The 16,329-nt window shown below is 37.2% G+C and overlaps 1 protein-coding gene across 2 annotated transcripts in view; it reads right to left on the bottom strand.

Annotated features, from left to right (window-relative positions):
- The window catches only part of PTPRK (protein tyrosine phosphatase receptor type K), a 555,842-nt gene that overhangs the window by 87,019 nt on the left and 452,494 nt on the right, over window positions 1-16,329 (bottom strand). For both annotated transcript variants that reach the window (XM_034990587.1, XM_034990586.1), the window contains exons 12-13: window positions 12,282-12,555; window positions 9,340-9,376 (exon numbers count right to left, since the gene is read on the bottom strand). In XM_034990587.1, the coding sequence (XP_034846478.1) occupies window positions 9,340-9,376; window positions 12,282-12,555 (311 nt within the window). The remainder of the gene's footprint in view (window positions 1-9,339; window positions 9,377-12,281; window positions 12,556-16,329) is intronic.

A 16,329-nucleotide genomic window follows, 5' to 3' on the forward strand; every position in this document is an offset into this window, starting at 1 on the left:
AGAATTTTATTCATATTAATTTTTTTTTTCTGTAGAAGAATAAAACACTTTAAGATTATTTCTAAATTATGCCAATAAAATAAACATGTAGTAGAAAAAATTGATATATCTTCAGGGCATTCAAAAGTAGAACAATTCTGGACAACAATATTCATTCATTCATTCATTCATTCATTCATCCATCTATCCATTCCAAGGACATTGACCACATTTATATTAAATATCAGGCACAGATAAAAAAAATATAGACAGATTATCACCTCTAGCCTTGTAAACCTTACAGCCCATGCAGACGATTCTTCATTCTAAGAGATTTCTGAATAATAAACATTTTGGACAATTTCATTAGACTTTGACTCCATTAAGGAATACTACATTTTTATTCAACTCTAGTTTTTTGTTTTTTTTTTAATTAACATATAATGTATTATTTGTTTCAGAGGTACAGGTCTGTTATTCATCAGTCTTACACAATTCACAGTGCTCACCATAGCCCATACCCTCCCCAACGTCCATTACCCAGCTACCTTCTCATATCAGTGAGATCATATGATAATTATCTTTCTCTGATTGACTTATTTCGCTTAGCATAATACCCTCTAGTTCCATCCACATCGTTGCAAATGGCAAGATTTCATTTTTTTGATGGCTGCATAATATTCCATTGGATATATATACCACATCTTCTTTATCCATTCATCTGTCATTGGATATCTAGGCTCTTTCTATAGTTTGGCTACTGTAGACATCGCTGCTATAAACATTGGGGTGCAGGTGCCCCTTCGGATCACTACATTTGTATCTTTGGGGTAAATACCCAGTAGTGCAATTGCTGGGTCATAGGGTAGCTCTATATTCAACTTTTGGAGGAACCTCTATATTGTTTTCCAGAGTGGCTGCACAAGCTTGCATTCCCACCAACAGTGTAGGAGATTCCCCTTTCTCCGCATCCCCGCCAACATCTGTTGTTTCCTGACTTGTTAATTTTAGCCATTCTGACTAGTGTGAGGTGATATCTCATTGCAACTCTAGTTTTTCAAAAACAAAAGGATATCTTTGTTTCCCAAACATGTTTAAAAATCTATTAGCTATTAATTTTTTAGTAACTTTTTCTCTATGAAAGAAAGAAAAAAAGAATTTACAATGATAAGGCCTTTGACAAAGCACCAGGAAATGCTGGTGTCTAACAGAGGTTAGTTCCAAGCCATGAACCACTGATTTAAACTTTATTAAAATTGTACTTGTTCCCAGTTTGGTTTCACTTAGATATGCTTTCATTTCTCTCAGGCTGTAGTCTATTACTCTATTACTAATATATATATTTTTTGTAATTTCCTCCCTTCTGAGTTCAAGAAAAATGTAACCCGAAATCAGATTAATTTCTGAAAGCTAGTACACAGATCTAATAGGAGGAATGAGGCACACTCTTCCCTTGCAGGAGAAAGCAAAAGCACTTAGGCATTCAGACGAAAAACAAAGTTATTCTCAAGGATTACAGTTTGTCAGAAGAGTTGGCAGTTTTTTTGAAAGCCTATTCTATACTTGACCAAGAAAAGCTACACCCCCACCCAGAGTTTCTTAATGGCCAGACTAAACTACCCTAGTTGACCTCCGTTATCATCAGCTTAAAACAGGGGCATAAAAGAATCTGACATTTCTTCCTGATGCTTTAACATTTTCATCAACATGTAGCTGGCAAAACAAAGCAGAGTAGTACAATTAAAAAAATGTAAAGTTAGGATTTTAGACCCTGAAGCCCAATTAAATATATTTTTTCTTTAGAACTCACCCCTGCTTTCAATCTACCATCTACCTCAGGTGTGAGCTCTCTAAGAGATAAGGCACAGAAGTGCATTTTAAGAGCTGAGATTTAGTCGTACTCAAGTTCAAATTCCTCTGTGGTAAATGTGGTGGGAACGAATTCAGTCAAGTATCTTCTACACACATGGTACAACCAACTGGAGCTTCTATGGTTTTACTGCAGCTTCTTGACAGACTAAGTGTTCTTTTTCTTCCCATGTTTGCTTTTTCTGAATGTCTAATCACTTAAAAAGGCACTTTTATCCATCTGCACACTCAAAGAAAAGGGCATAAAGAAAGATTTGACAAAAGCACCATGAGACAAAATTAAGGTTATGAAAGTGCTTAAAAAAATCCTACTTTTTTCCCAGCAATTAGGGAACAGGCAGCAAAAGAGGGAAGAAAGAAAAAAGTAAATTAAAATATTACCAATGTTTGCATATTCTAATTATATATTTTGAATAAAATCTTCCATGCACACCTACTCTTTCATGACAACTGAATTTTTCTTAATATTGGAATGCATGTTTAAAATGCACACTAGCAATGAAGTCAAGATATTTCTGAGGAATCAGGGAAGACTGCGTATCATCGTTTAAAATAAGCAGTATTCTGAGTTAATAATCATCTGACTTAGACCATTCCCTGGACAGGGATAAATAAAATGAATTAAACCCACCTTACAGGCATCCTTCACAATCACATGTCAACTTTAGGTTTATCAAAAGAATGAATAAACTGCTAATAAGTAAATGGATGAATGCAAATATGCATGCCTTAGCTTTTGGAATTCCCTTTTTTTCCACAGTTTCTGGTGAAACTGTCTGGGTTCCTTCTTTCTAGCTCTCTCGGAAGGCCAGTAAGGATGTGTTCCTGGTATTCTAGAGTGACACCTAAAAGGAATTCCCTATTTATTTTTTAAAGATTTTATTTATTTGCGAGAGAGCGAGTGCGTGGGCATGCACGCGCAGGGGAAGGGGCAGAGGGAGAGAGAGAGAGAATCTCAAGCAGACCCCACATAGAGCATGGAGCCCGACCAGGGCTCAATCTCACGACCCTGAGATCATGACCTGAGTCAAAATCAAGAGCTGGACGCTTAACTGACTGAGCCACCCAGTCGCCCAGGGAATTCCTTATTTTTTAAATGCCATTGGTAATGATTAGGTTATATGGATTTTAGGTGCTTTCCTGCAATCACTGTATGAAATAATTTGTCCTTGACATATCACATTGGACCCAAACCACTATTTTTATTATTTTTTTTTATTTTTATTTTTTTAGTACATCATTGGTTTTTGATTTAATGTTCCAAACCACTATTTTTAAAGATATTATTCCCAAGATAAAATAAAAATCTAACATCAGCTCAGACACTATTTGCTGCAGGGAACAGATTACCCACAAGTAGTGATTTCCATAAAGACTTTTTTTTTTTTTCGGGGTGCCTGGGTGGCTCAGTCAGTTAAGCGGCTGCCTTCAGCTCAGGTCATGATCCTGGAGTCCCAGGATCGAGCCCCGCATTGGGCTCCCTGCTCAGCAGGGAGTCTGCTTCTCCTTCTGACCCTCCCCCCTCTCGTGCTCTCTCTCTCTCACGCTCTTTCTCAAATAAATAAATAAAATCTTTTTAAAAAAAAAGTGTTTTTTAAAAAAAGACTTTTGTTTTTTCAAACATAAATATCTGGGGTTAAGGAGTTCTAGCAATGGGTAATTCAAAAGCTCAGAGCTGTTTGGGCTTGGAGTTGGCTTATTTGTTTTCCTTGACTTTCCCTTCTTTTTAGCCAGTTTTGCTCTCAATTTTAATATCACAACTAATATCACAACTTTATAAAACAATGCCCCAAGATAAGAAAGATAGGTTGAAGATTATTCTTGCCATCTCTCTTTTATAAATCAGAAAGGAACCAATTTGTTAGAACACCCTACAGAAGACAGATCCTTAGATCTCCCTGACCAAAACTGAGTGACATACACAACCTAAAGCAATCACTGGCCAGGTGCATGGGATTTGTTTGGATCAGTGGTTCTCAAAGTGTGGTCCCCAGAGCATCAGCATCAGCAGTAAACTTGTTAGAAATACACATTCTTGGGCCCCTCCCCAGGCCTACTGATACAGAAGCTCTGGAGTTAAGGACCAGCAATCTCCTTAACAAGCCCTCCAAATGATTCTACTAACACTGAAGTTTGAGGGCTGCTGATCTGAACCCATCTGATTTATCCCCTCAGTCTGAGCTCACCTTTCCTGAGCAGCTAAGGACACATTCTCTTCAAGGTTTTTGCACGTGTTCCTTTTGCCTTGTGTGATCTTTCCCCACAGGGGTTACTGCCTCGTGTCCTTGACCTTACCAGGGAGTCTTTCTCTAATCACCGTATGTGAAATAGTTATGGCCTAGACACGTGCCCCAGAATTTCCATCCCCGCCTTACTGCTTCATCTCTCTCCAAAGAAAGTATCACCATCTGACATATCACATATTTATTTTGTCTGGTCTGTTTCCTCTACTGGAATTTAAGTTCCACGGAAGTAAGGTCTTTGTTCTCTTTATTTCACTGCTTTATCCCCAGGGCCTAGAACATCGTGTGGTAATTTATAGGCCTTAAGTAAATACTTGCTAAATGAGATCCCCAGGGCCTAGAACATTGTGTGGTAATTTACAGGCATTAAATAAATACTTGCTAAATGAATGATTAGAATACTGATATCCAAATGAAATTGGAAGAAGTCAAAGAATGGCTAATGGGTAGACAAACAATAGTCTGCCAAAGCAAACTGTTTACAAATGGAGATTTGGAATAAAATCCATTCGTGACTTGGGAATTTAAGCGTTTGTCATAATATAAAATAGAGCCTTATTTTATTAACTTAAACCCCTCCTTTTTACCTTAAATGCTATGTTAAAATAAATTTACATATATTGCACATTTTTATGTTCTACCAAATGTGATGGCTTTTATCAGTGGAAATGTGACTTTTTTTGGGGAAAATAAACAGATTCAAACAACACAGAAACTTGCATTAGAATTAAATTTTAAATAACCAGTTTTCTTTCAAAAATCCAGAAATTCAGATAAGGGAGAAATTGGACACAGCCAAAATCGTTTCAAAATATAAGCTACTTATATAAACAGATTAAAACACTTTAAATTTCTCAAACTGTTGGTTTTCTTTTTCAGTTTTATTTTAAGGAAATACTCAATATTTGGATTTCTTATCCATACTTGCTTTACATTGAGAATAATTTTATGTAAATGAATAAATACATGGGTCCATAAATGATTTTTTATACAGAGAGAAAATTTTAAATGACATAACATACTAAATATTATTGAACAAGAGAAAATAAAAATTCAATTGAAATGCATCTCTTGTTAATTGATTAATTTATTTATTTTTATATTTTTATTTATTTATTTGAGAGAGAGACAGCCAGAGAGTGAGCACAAGCAGGGGGAACAGCAGAGGGAGAGGGAGAAGCAGGCTCCCTGGGACTCCATCCCAGGACCCTGGGATCATCACCTGAGCTGAAGGCAGACACTTAACTGACTGAGCCACCTGGACCCCCTCTTGTTAGTTTAATATGGATACAGCATATTTCCAGAAGTACTTTTTGAAAATTCTTTGGGTAAATTTTGTTATAATTTATGTAATATTTGCATAATTTGGTATGTTTAAATCTTACCATAGAGGTGTTACTCATGAAGAAAATTTCTTTAAGAAAGGAATAGTTATTGCACTATAATTTATTTATGGCAACAAAGCACAAGATCTTAGCTACTAATCTGCAAATAATTGTGTGTGCATGTGTGTATGTGTGTATATATGGATTTAGAGCACTGTTATAAATTATATGTAAAAGGGCAGAGAGCAAACTACATTAAACGACCTAAAACACTTTCTTTTCAGTAGAGGTTAGAGAGACATGCATCTAAGCATGCTGAGCGTGCAAGCTGCATGGTGTTCCCACCTCACTGCACAAGTGACTTCCCAGTGTTGTCCTTCCTCCTTGATGTACCACAAAAATCTTTCCCGAAATTTACTCTCCTTGAACTGCTTTTCCAAGATACAGCTGGTTAAAGTCCTTTTCATAGGTCTGCAACAATTCTAGTTTGGGGTCTGCTGTTTTATAAATGGAATGACTTTCATGTTTCTCATGATAATTTAGATCAGCCCATCCATTTCATTCCTGACACATGGCTTCTCAATGACTTCTTACCTACACATGAGTCAGAGGGCAGCACCACTGATCTTAACTGCAATGTACACAACTTCCAAAACACCTCTTCTCTTGTCTCATAACATGTGTTCACACCACTCTTCATTTTAGACATTATAACCTTGATTATTTACTTCATACTTTTTTTTAGTGATCAAGCCAATGTCTATATCCTCTTTATGTGTTGGCCATCATAAGGAATGAGTTCCAGTAAGGCAGGAAACAATATATACTGGAAATTTTTTAGAACAATTCTCACATGTCAAAAATTTTTCAAAATCATCGTGCTACTCTAGTATGTATGCTAATTGCTCTTGGCTTTTATATTCTCTCACATTCCCATAAGAATTTTCAGTCCCCTAAATTAGTACAGTGCACACATTTTTTATTTTTAAAGTAGGCTCCACACCCAGTGTGGGACTTGAACTCACAACCCTGAGATCAAGAGTCACATACATGTTCTAACCACTGAGCCAGCCAGGGACCTCTACATACATTTTAAGTATACAGTTTAATGGGTTTTTACCTGTGTGTATTCTTATGATAATACTGAACCATTCCTTGCCCAGAAGGTTCCTTCATGCCTCTTCCTCAGTCAATATGGTTATGCCATTTTGACTATTAAGTCTGTCTTCAACATGTTCTGTGAAAAACTTTTTTATTTTCATACCAAAAAATTTATTCCAAAGCTGACTAATACTTGAATGGTGTTAGTGCAAAATGTAGTCAGGCAATACATTGATTTTAAACTAAAAAGTGTGGTTTTTCATAAATGGAAAAATGCTAAATGTTCAGAGAAGGAATTAAATTTAAAAAAACCTACTTTTTTCCAAGTAATCTCTATCACAGAAATTCAGTTTTGTTTTTATACATATTTCTTTCATAACTATATAACACAAATTACACCCTTATCCAGCTTTGATTTCCATGGTGTCAGTTACCCATGGTCAACTGTGGTCCAGAAACATGATCCACTTTCTGACTTATTGTCAGAAGGTCAGTAGTAGCCTACTATCATTCACCTCACTTCATCTCATCAAAGAGGCTTTATCAAAGCCACATCATCACAAGAATAAGAAGGGTGAGTACAGTAAGATATTTTGAGAAAAAGAGAGAGGGGTCACAGTCACATAACTTTTGCTACAGTATATTGTTATAACTACTCTACTTTATAATGATATTGTTGATAATCTCTTACTGTGCTTATTTTATAAATTAAATTTTATCATAAGTAAGGAAAACGATAAGGAAAAACGATAGTGTATATATAGGGTTTGGTACTATCTGTGGTTTCAGTTATCCACTGTGGGTCTTGGAATGTATCCTCCACAGACATGGGTGGACTACAGTATATCCTTCTGAAGTAAGGTACACAATGACTGTAATAATTATGATGATGATAAAAATTGGCAATTAACTTTTATGTAATCGTCACAATATACCAGGCATTATTGAAGCATTTCATATACATAAACTATTTTATTCCTCACAATAACAGTAAGAGAAGGGTACTCTAATATTATTATTTTGAGGATGATGGGTAAATGATTTGCCAACACTAAAGTGAGGGGCAAAGTCAGGATTTGAACCCAGATAGTCCAGGGCCACAGTCCTTTTCTCTCACTCATTAAGCCACACTGTCAGACTGAGGCTCAGAAAAATAGCAGGGAGAGATTACTAGACAAAGCAGAAACTACCACAAATGAACTCTTTCTTACTACCTCTTGGTTTCTGGCAGATATTGTATGCCACATGGTAAGTTCAATTTCCATAATCTCACCTCCCCTACAGTCTAAATATCATGTGATATTCATCATTATAATTTTATATGTATTGAGATAGGGATAAAATGACATTTAAACAGCTTGTGTAAATGCAAATAATTCAATAACCAAATAAGAAAATTTAAAATTTTAGAATCATTTATAGCTTTCTTTTCTCAGCTATAGATATGTAGAATGACCATATCTAAAGAGCTTCTTGGAGGATGATGCAAGACCATTTTGTATATCTGGCTCTATTTTAAATCTGGGAAAACATAGGTGATATATATCTAAATGTCTTCTGCCATTATCTTCTAAATATTTCAGCTCTAATTTTTTGATCTACAAGCTAAGCTTTTAAAATAAAATAAATGCCTATCCATTATACGTTTATCTGTATATATTTTCTCATCCAGTCATTAAGGATTGCTTAATTTTTAAAATTATGAGGAATCTTAGTATTTGAATTGAAAAAAAAGGTGTATTTTTTTTCTCTTCTGTGAAGCTTTTTTTATTTATTACTTCTCATGAGTCAAGGGAAAAGTCTTTCTTTATTGCCTTTACAAATCATGAGTAAAACACAAATGCTTAATTGAGCAGATTGATGATTAAATGGAGAAAAATGATGAAAGGAAAGATGCCAGCACAAACAGAATATGGCCATTCATTTCTACCCCAAATGAATCAACTACTGCTCATGAATGTGGGTTTAATACTAATTTTGGCAGAAACTACCCAGAGCACCAACCCTCTGCGGAGTCCCACGTCTGCACAGGGACAGCTTTTTCCTGTTTCTTTTGCTAGAATACACCAGATAGCTCTCTCTCTCGTTGGCACAAAGAACTCTTAAATGGACTATAAACATAGTGAATGCAGGAGACTTTCTCACACCTGAACTCCAAATACTCATTCAAAGATGAAAATGTTTCCCCCTAAAGAAACTAGGCAACTAAGCTATAATATGCAATGTCAGCAAGATTACCCTGGTCATCAGATCTAATTTCTTGGCATCAAATGGATTAAAACAATTTTTTTAAGTTAAAAAAAAAAAAAAAAGGTAAAGTAGCTTCAACTGAATTGTACGACTCATGAAGATAAGGAGCGGTCTCCACACCTCTGCTCTTACATATGCACAGACTAGCTCAGTTCCTATTTATGTCTATTGTCTACCACAGAAAGTAACAGAGGTTTTTAAACAAGCAACTTGCTATTTTGAGCTGATAGTGCTGAGTTTTTCCTAATATATTGGTTGATCAGCAACATAAGACCTTTCAGACACTAAATGGCAGAAATAAGCCCTTCTAAGGTTTTCTAAATCCTTCCTATCCTCATAACAGGATTCCTCCAGTCAAGTACTAGAGGATAAAAGTAGCACCCCATTAGGTGCTAAAGACACCCAAGTGAGTCAGAGAACTTGGCTGGCAGTTTAACTGGGCCCTACTACAAATACTCTGTAATAGAAGTGCCACATTTAATTAGCCCTGAAGCAGGGAACAAAGCTCTTTCATTTTAGAAAGCTGGAGAATGGAATCTCAAGGAAAAAAAAAAAAAAGGCAAACCTCTTACCTTTTGTAGCAATTCGTACACACTGGGTTTTAGTTTCCTGATGGAGTGAAACATGAAAGAGAACAGTCAGTGTATAGACAATGTTTCCTATTTCATAATCCTGGCTTATAAATGAGGTTTATGAAGAGCAGAACTGCAACATCAAGGAAACTTTTTTATTTAAAAAATAAAAATAAAAATCTGAAGTAAGAACTTTTAAAAATGTTTCAGTATTTTCTAAAAACTCAGATGTCTGTTTTCATCTTATAATCAAACAGGCTCTCTTGTCTGGGACAAATAGTAAGAGCACTGTATTTGTACTTACCATACTTTTTAAACAGTTAGAAAGAAAAATGTGTTTGCAAAGCTAATACAAATCAGATCCAGACACCAACTTCATTCTCACCACACAGCTGTAGACTCAGACCAAAGGTGAACATCCCATACACTCACTTGGATCCCAGCACGACTACCGAGCTAAATGACAGTAGTGAGAGAGATCATCCAAAAGTTGCATCACAGCTGTAGTATGATTCATCTGTTCTTTTTTTCTTTTTTAATTTTGCTGTTAGGGGTTAAAGATTTCTTACTGGGACTATTTTCCTACTCTTGCTAGACAGATGGAATTGAGGAAGGATAAGTTGAAATGGGAAAGGACAAAGATCATTTCAGGTTCTTTCCTTTCTTTCTTTCTTTCTTTCTTTCTTTCTTTCTTTCTTTCTTTCTTTCTCTCTCTCTCTCTCTCTCTCTCTCTCTTCCTTCCTTCCTTCCTTTCTTTCTTCTCTCTCTCTCCCTCCCTCCCTCCCTTCCTTTCTTCCTTCTTCCTTTCCTTTTCCTTTTTTCCTTTCCTCCTTCCTTCCTTCCTTCCTTCCTTCCCTCCCTCCCTCCCTCCTTCCTTCCTTCCTTTTTAATGTTGCGGTGTGGCACTATCTGGTGAAATGCACTTCTAGGCCCACACCACACACCTCCAGGACTTAGTTCCTTCAGTTTGTATCTTTGAACATACCGGAGGTTGGAAAAGATGGTAAAGCCAGTAAACAAAACAAAAGCTATTTGTTTTTAGGATGTATTTGTAACTCCATCTTGAGTAGTTCCATATATTGAAAGCCAAGAGCTTAACATTTCCTCTTAATTATACAAAACAAAGCACTGAGGGGGAATTAGTAGTTAAAAATAAAACTTTGCATTCTATTACTTAATTGTGACTTGAGGCCTTTACAGTCTGCTCCAGGAGATTGTTCCACATTCCCACAAAGGCCCAAAGGGATTCTGATTTCCTAAAAGCAACTGCTGTTAATTTCACCAGGATTTCCAGTCTCTGCTCGTAGGAACCACATCCATTTTGGAACCACTTGCCAAGATAACTGTGAGATATATTGTTGTTACTCTGTACTTTGATTAAACCACATGTAGATATATCAACAATTAGAAGAGAACGTTCATATCAAGGCTTTCAAACAGTGCCAGAGAAAATCCTTTGTAAGTAACAGACATTCATTAACACTCCTCTTATACCACGGACCCAGGAACAAAAGTGAATCTGGAATTGCTCCCATCTCTAAAGATGAATACCCAAAGGCAGAGCTATGCTACTTTATACCCAGAATGGAATAATAACTTCCATGGTCTTCTCTTTTTTGAGCAGCCCAGTTGTACCAGTGATGTGCAATGATGGGCATGTGGGAAGCGGGCAGCCAACCTGCCTCAAAGACTCCCACTTACATAGAAATAAAGTAGAGAGGAGACAAGAATAATGTTCTCAACCATGGGCAGCCCGTGGCTTTGGAGTAGTACCTCCTAGAAGATGCCGCAGCATTTCCCTTTGCCATATACTGGCAAAGGAATCTAGGTAAGCGAAAGAGAGCTTTCATTTGAAAGCGGCCAGTCGATACCCTAAGTTCTCATGGCCCCTGCAGAAAAGCCAACTGGATTATGTCTTTCACCTTAACTATTCCAAGGTATAATATGCCTGTTGCAATTGGATATCACCTACTTCACAACATCTCCCAGGAACCCACCTCTGGGATTCAATTACCCAAACCCAGAAATTTCCTATCTAGCTACAAGTACACAAAAATGCCAGTCTTCTCTTGGATTTTAAATTGTGAGTTTTCTATTCTTGAATTTTTTTTTTCCTTATCCCCTTCCGAAAAAAAATATTAAGTAAGTTTTAGGAAAGAAAATCTTTCAAAGAGAACAGCATGAGCCATGAAAGGCCAGGTTATTTCCCCCCCTATGGAACCACTGGTCGTTTCTATCCTCCTGTTGTGTCTTCCTCTTCAATACTCATTTGGGATCAGCGGCAGTGTTCCAAAACAACTGTGTCCAAAATGGGAAAAGGAGGGGCAGGCGGGGAAACGGAAAACAGACTTCTCTAACGGCACAGCATCCTGCCATCTCCGGGCAGCCTTCTGTTTAGGATCTGTCAGATATACCACAGGCACCCTATTACTTTGTAATCAGAGGATTGTTACTTGTTATTTACTATTTGGCTTGTACCCTCTGAAGAGTTTATAAGGGTTTATTAGCCCGCTGTGGAACACGTATTCTGTTTATCCTGCAGTAAATTTAATCTTCTGAAGTGTGCCACCACCGAGCAAAGACGACAGAACAGTGCCTGTATTTACTGGGGCTGGAGTTCCCAGCAGCACAACACCCACCTTTTCAAACCATTTTGCTCACAGTTGTTCTTGTGGGCTTTCCTGAGGAAGGCTCGAGGAGCGGCAGTTACTAGGAAACAGGAATCCCATGCCATGGAACGGGCTTGGAGTCTCAGCCTGACAGTCCGCCCCAAACCGTGCACACTGTCGAGAACAGAAACAACACCCCCTGCACACGGGTGTGTTTCTTTCCCCTTCTTTCTTTCTTCTTTTTTCCCCTGACAAATGCTACTGAGTGTTTATAAAATTCAACTGCAGTTCTTCCTCAGAGCAGTGAAAAAGCAAATTTTGGAGGAAGCTCACCTTCTCCACACTGCTCATTGCCTGGAAATAGATGTTGTATCCTTTTCGTGGAGCCAAAGGAGGGTTCCAAAAGCCCTGATAGGTCCTATTGTCACCCACTGTGAATGGGGCAGGTTCGGGAAGATTCCCTGGGGGCAGCTCTGCAGCGAAGTAGTACGGTGCACCCCCGCTCAGGGCATTTTGGTATGTAACAGGGACCTGGTAGCATTCCATTGCTCCAGCTTCTCTCTTGGTTCGGTGTGGGTGCAACTCCTCCACAACAATCTGATAGGCACTTTTTGGAAAAAGAAAAAAAAAAAAAGCACACATTTAGAGATTCTGCATACTAAGATTTCTCAAAAAAAAAAAAAAGAGGTATTTAATATTAACATGCAACATTTCAAATACTTTAAAGTCAGTCTTAACCCACTGTATGCTTTTTTTCCAGCTATTTTGCAATAGAATAGAATTTCATGTGGATTCTCCTTCCCCCCAACTCAACGTAGGTACGAAGGAACTGGAAAAAAGTAAGAAAAATCACCGCAGAACTCTACACATTTTTTAATGTTGAGAAATGAGCCACCTCAATAACGAGAGACATGTACTGGATTAAGTTCTTTGTCTGATATTTTTCAATGTTTAAAGGTAACATTTTCCTTTGAGATGATGGTACAAAAGGCCCTGGTCTGAGGCCCAACAGAATGAGTGCCTCAGGGTGCGGCTCAAAGCACCAGGGTGGGGCTGTCATCACATTAGAGACAGAATGTGCTGACAGGCTTCCCCACCTCCTGACCTTGCCACGGCATCAACACCGGCTCGGAGTTATGCAGACAGAAAGCGCGAGTGGCATGCGGCAACGCGGGCACAGATGGACAGAAATCTGTCCTCGCCACTGAAATAGACTGCTTCCTTCTTCTAGGGTTGTTAATAATAAAATGGTACAAATTGTAGAAACAGATGGCATTTGCCCTATTAAAGCTTGAATCTAAACCTTCTAATACCTTTCTTAAAAGTCTTAAAACTTCTCTACAATAGCTATTATTTTACAGAGGAAATCAAAGAAAAAATAACGCAACTTTAAAATGAAAGTCTGCCTAATCATTAACTTTTCTTTTTTTTTTTAACCAATTGCTGAAACTGGTATATTAATATTATTCTTTCTTTGTAGTATATTCTTCAGGTAAACTTTTCTTAGGTAATGTACACCTGAGAAAGTTGACATTCTTCATATATTTTATATGTATTTAATGAATTTAAAAATCCCTGAAAATCAAGAAAAAATGCATTGTGGTCGCTTATGTAAATTGAATAGAAATAAGCTGTATGTAGGGCTGTCTCTAGGCAAATACGTTCATTCTATATAGGGACAACAGTCACTGAATGACTCTCCAACAGGAACAGAATCTTTTCTTTAATGAACTTCTATAAAGAGAAAGAGGAGGGAGAGAGACAGAGAGAGGAGAGAGACAGACGGACATACCAAAAGAGAGACAGAGAGAGAAAAAACTGAATTTGCATTTATGATAATTAAAAATAAAATTTTATATTGCTTTAGAATCTGGTTTAGAATTCTAACTTAATATAAACTCTCTTATGCCTACAAACAGAAGACCTCATAGATTAAAAGAAAGAAGCTTTATATAAAGGTTTTCTTTTCTTCCTAACATTTCAAGTTCCCATATTCCATTCAAATATTGCTAAGAACTTGGTAGTTTGGTATCTATCTCCTTTCCTTTAGATATAGGACAGAAATTGTATTAATGTCAGAAATCTAGATTTGGGCAAGCAACTAAGGCAGAAGCCTGTGTTATCTGAAATCACGTCTAGTCCATCATTCTCTGTACTTCTGCCAAGTTGGGTCCCTAAGCTCCTAGGAATGCTCCTGACAGGATACATGCTCTTTGAGGGGTCCATGGAGCAGGCGATTGTCAATTTTAAAATGAAATAGGGGCGCCTGGGTGGCTCAGTCGGTTGGGCCTCTGAGCCCCGCAATCAGGCTCCATGCTGGGCGGGGAGTCTGCTTGAAAGATTCTCTCCCTCTGCCCCTTCCCCTGCTCGTGCTTGCTCTCTCCCTCTTTCTCTATCTCTCTAAAAATAAATAAATAAATCTTTAAAAAAATAAAATAAAATACAGGAAATACGTAAGCATAGCTCTTGTAGAGAAACAGGAATCACAGCTGACATATGCTGTGTTAAGCAAACATCTTTTTTTCTGTTTATTGTCAGCTTAGAATCCATATTTGTATGTTACACAGCTGCATGTCCTGTGGATACATACTCTTAGGCAGACAAGCGTTCACAGGCACACTCCCCAAGCAAGTCTAACATCATATTCTTGCCCTAGTGGGCAATAATGATAATTACTCATACTTGTTAATTATTTAACCTAATCCTTAAAAAATAAATTCCTCATCCATGAACTCATATCTCTAGAAAAATCCAGAAAACCTAGTAAATAGTCTTAACGAATTCTTTTACATTGACATAATAAGTTGTATATTACAAATTAAGGAACTTCGTCCAAAATAGCTTGTCTCTACACATCTATCAGGAGCAAAGCAAACTGATGATGCTGGGGAGGATTAAAAGAAGAAAAGGTGCAATCTGGTCTTGGGGAAAGATCTCACTGAATTTGAGATGGAACCCCAAACTAAAAATTGTAAAATTCATTTTTTTAAAGAAATTATCTTCCCTTCATTGATCAATCTGCATGAGCAGGCTGTTGTCCAACCACACACTTCTACTTTTTTAAAGTCTGTTTTTTTCCCTGCTACTTTCTTATTTATCAATACAAATTAACTAAAGGACAGAAAATAAGGAATGAGAAATCAAATTAGAAGTGATTTGACTGATTACATGAAATAGGCCTGTGCTTTTCCACTCTTGTGGTTGTCTAATTGCCGAATGGTACTTAACTCTAGCTGGATCTACATATTGTTTGAGCTTAGTACTCTAGCAATTTAAAATATCCCAAAGCCGCCTCAATAGTTGTATTCACTCTGCCCATATTTCATATTTCCCCATTCCCTTTAAAGTTTTAAAATATTTCTATAATTAAGTAAAAATCAATATGCTGGCATGATGAATCTTCACTCGATGCTGAAAATACGATTTCCTTATGTTAAAAAACTAAAAATGATTTCACTTCATTATACTTTAATTTGATTAGACATTGGGATGTAGTCATTTTTAGTTTTTTGGGAGGCCAAACAATGACTTCTCATCATACAATTTTCCTTCAGTTACAAGACTGTAAAAAAATACGTAAGGGGAAGGCACCTGGGTGGCTCAGTTGGTTAAGCGACTGCCTTCGGTTCAGGTCATGATCCTGGAGTCCTGGGATCAAGTCCCGCATCGGGCTCCCTGCTCAGTGGGGGGTCTACTTCTCCCTCTGACTATCTTCCCTCTTGTGCTCTCTGTCTCTCATTCTCTCTCTCAAATAAATAAATAAAATCTTTTAAAAAAATACGTAAGGGGATTTTGCCATTAGCTCAAAAAGTGATTATATGATACATATGGTAGACAGCCTGTTTGATTTCATGCTTAAGATTGTTGAAACTTGAAACCAAAATTACCTACAACAGCCTACTATGTTTTTTGTTGTTGTTGTTGCTTTTTATTTTTTTTAACCTGTAAGTAAAACCTTTGAGAATCTGGTCTTAATTTTAGGTAGTGCAACTTCTTAGTGATAGCAAATAATGAATTATACAATTGTACACTCTCATTTTGTATCTAAAACGTCTCCTTAAAGCTTGAGGAGAAATTTCCTAGCTCCCGTGTTTTGCTATTTTTCTTATGAACAGACTTCCCAAGATCTCACAGCCACCGTTGCTCATATGGCCCTAACGCAAACATTTTCAGGACCTACAGAGTAAAGGCTTAAATATTGTTTTGGTGACCATGATATTCCCTGTGCTTCATCTCTTTACTCCTTAAACACACAAGCCATGTCCCTCGGGACCTCCTTATTTCTGTAAGAGGAAGGATCAGTTTCTGAATCAACAAAGCTCAAAGTCCTGGCATTAACTTTAATAAGTTCTATTTTTAACCATGTTCTACCTCCCTTGTA

The sequence above is a fragment of the Mirounga leonina genome, unplaced genomic scaffold, assembly GCF_011800145.1.
Source record: "Mirounga leonina isolate KUSES-001 unplaced genomic scaffold, KU_Mleo_1.0 Mir_53, whole genome shotgun sequence".
NCBI classification, from domain to species: domain Eukaryota; kingdom Metazoa; phylum Chordata; class Mammalia; order Carnivora; family Phocidae; genus Mirounga; species Mirounga leonina.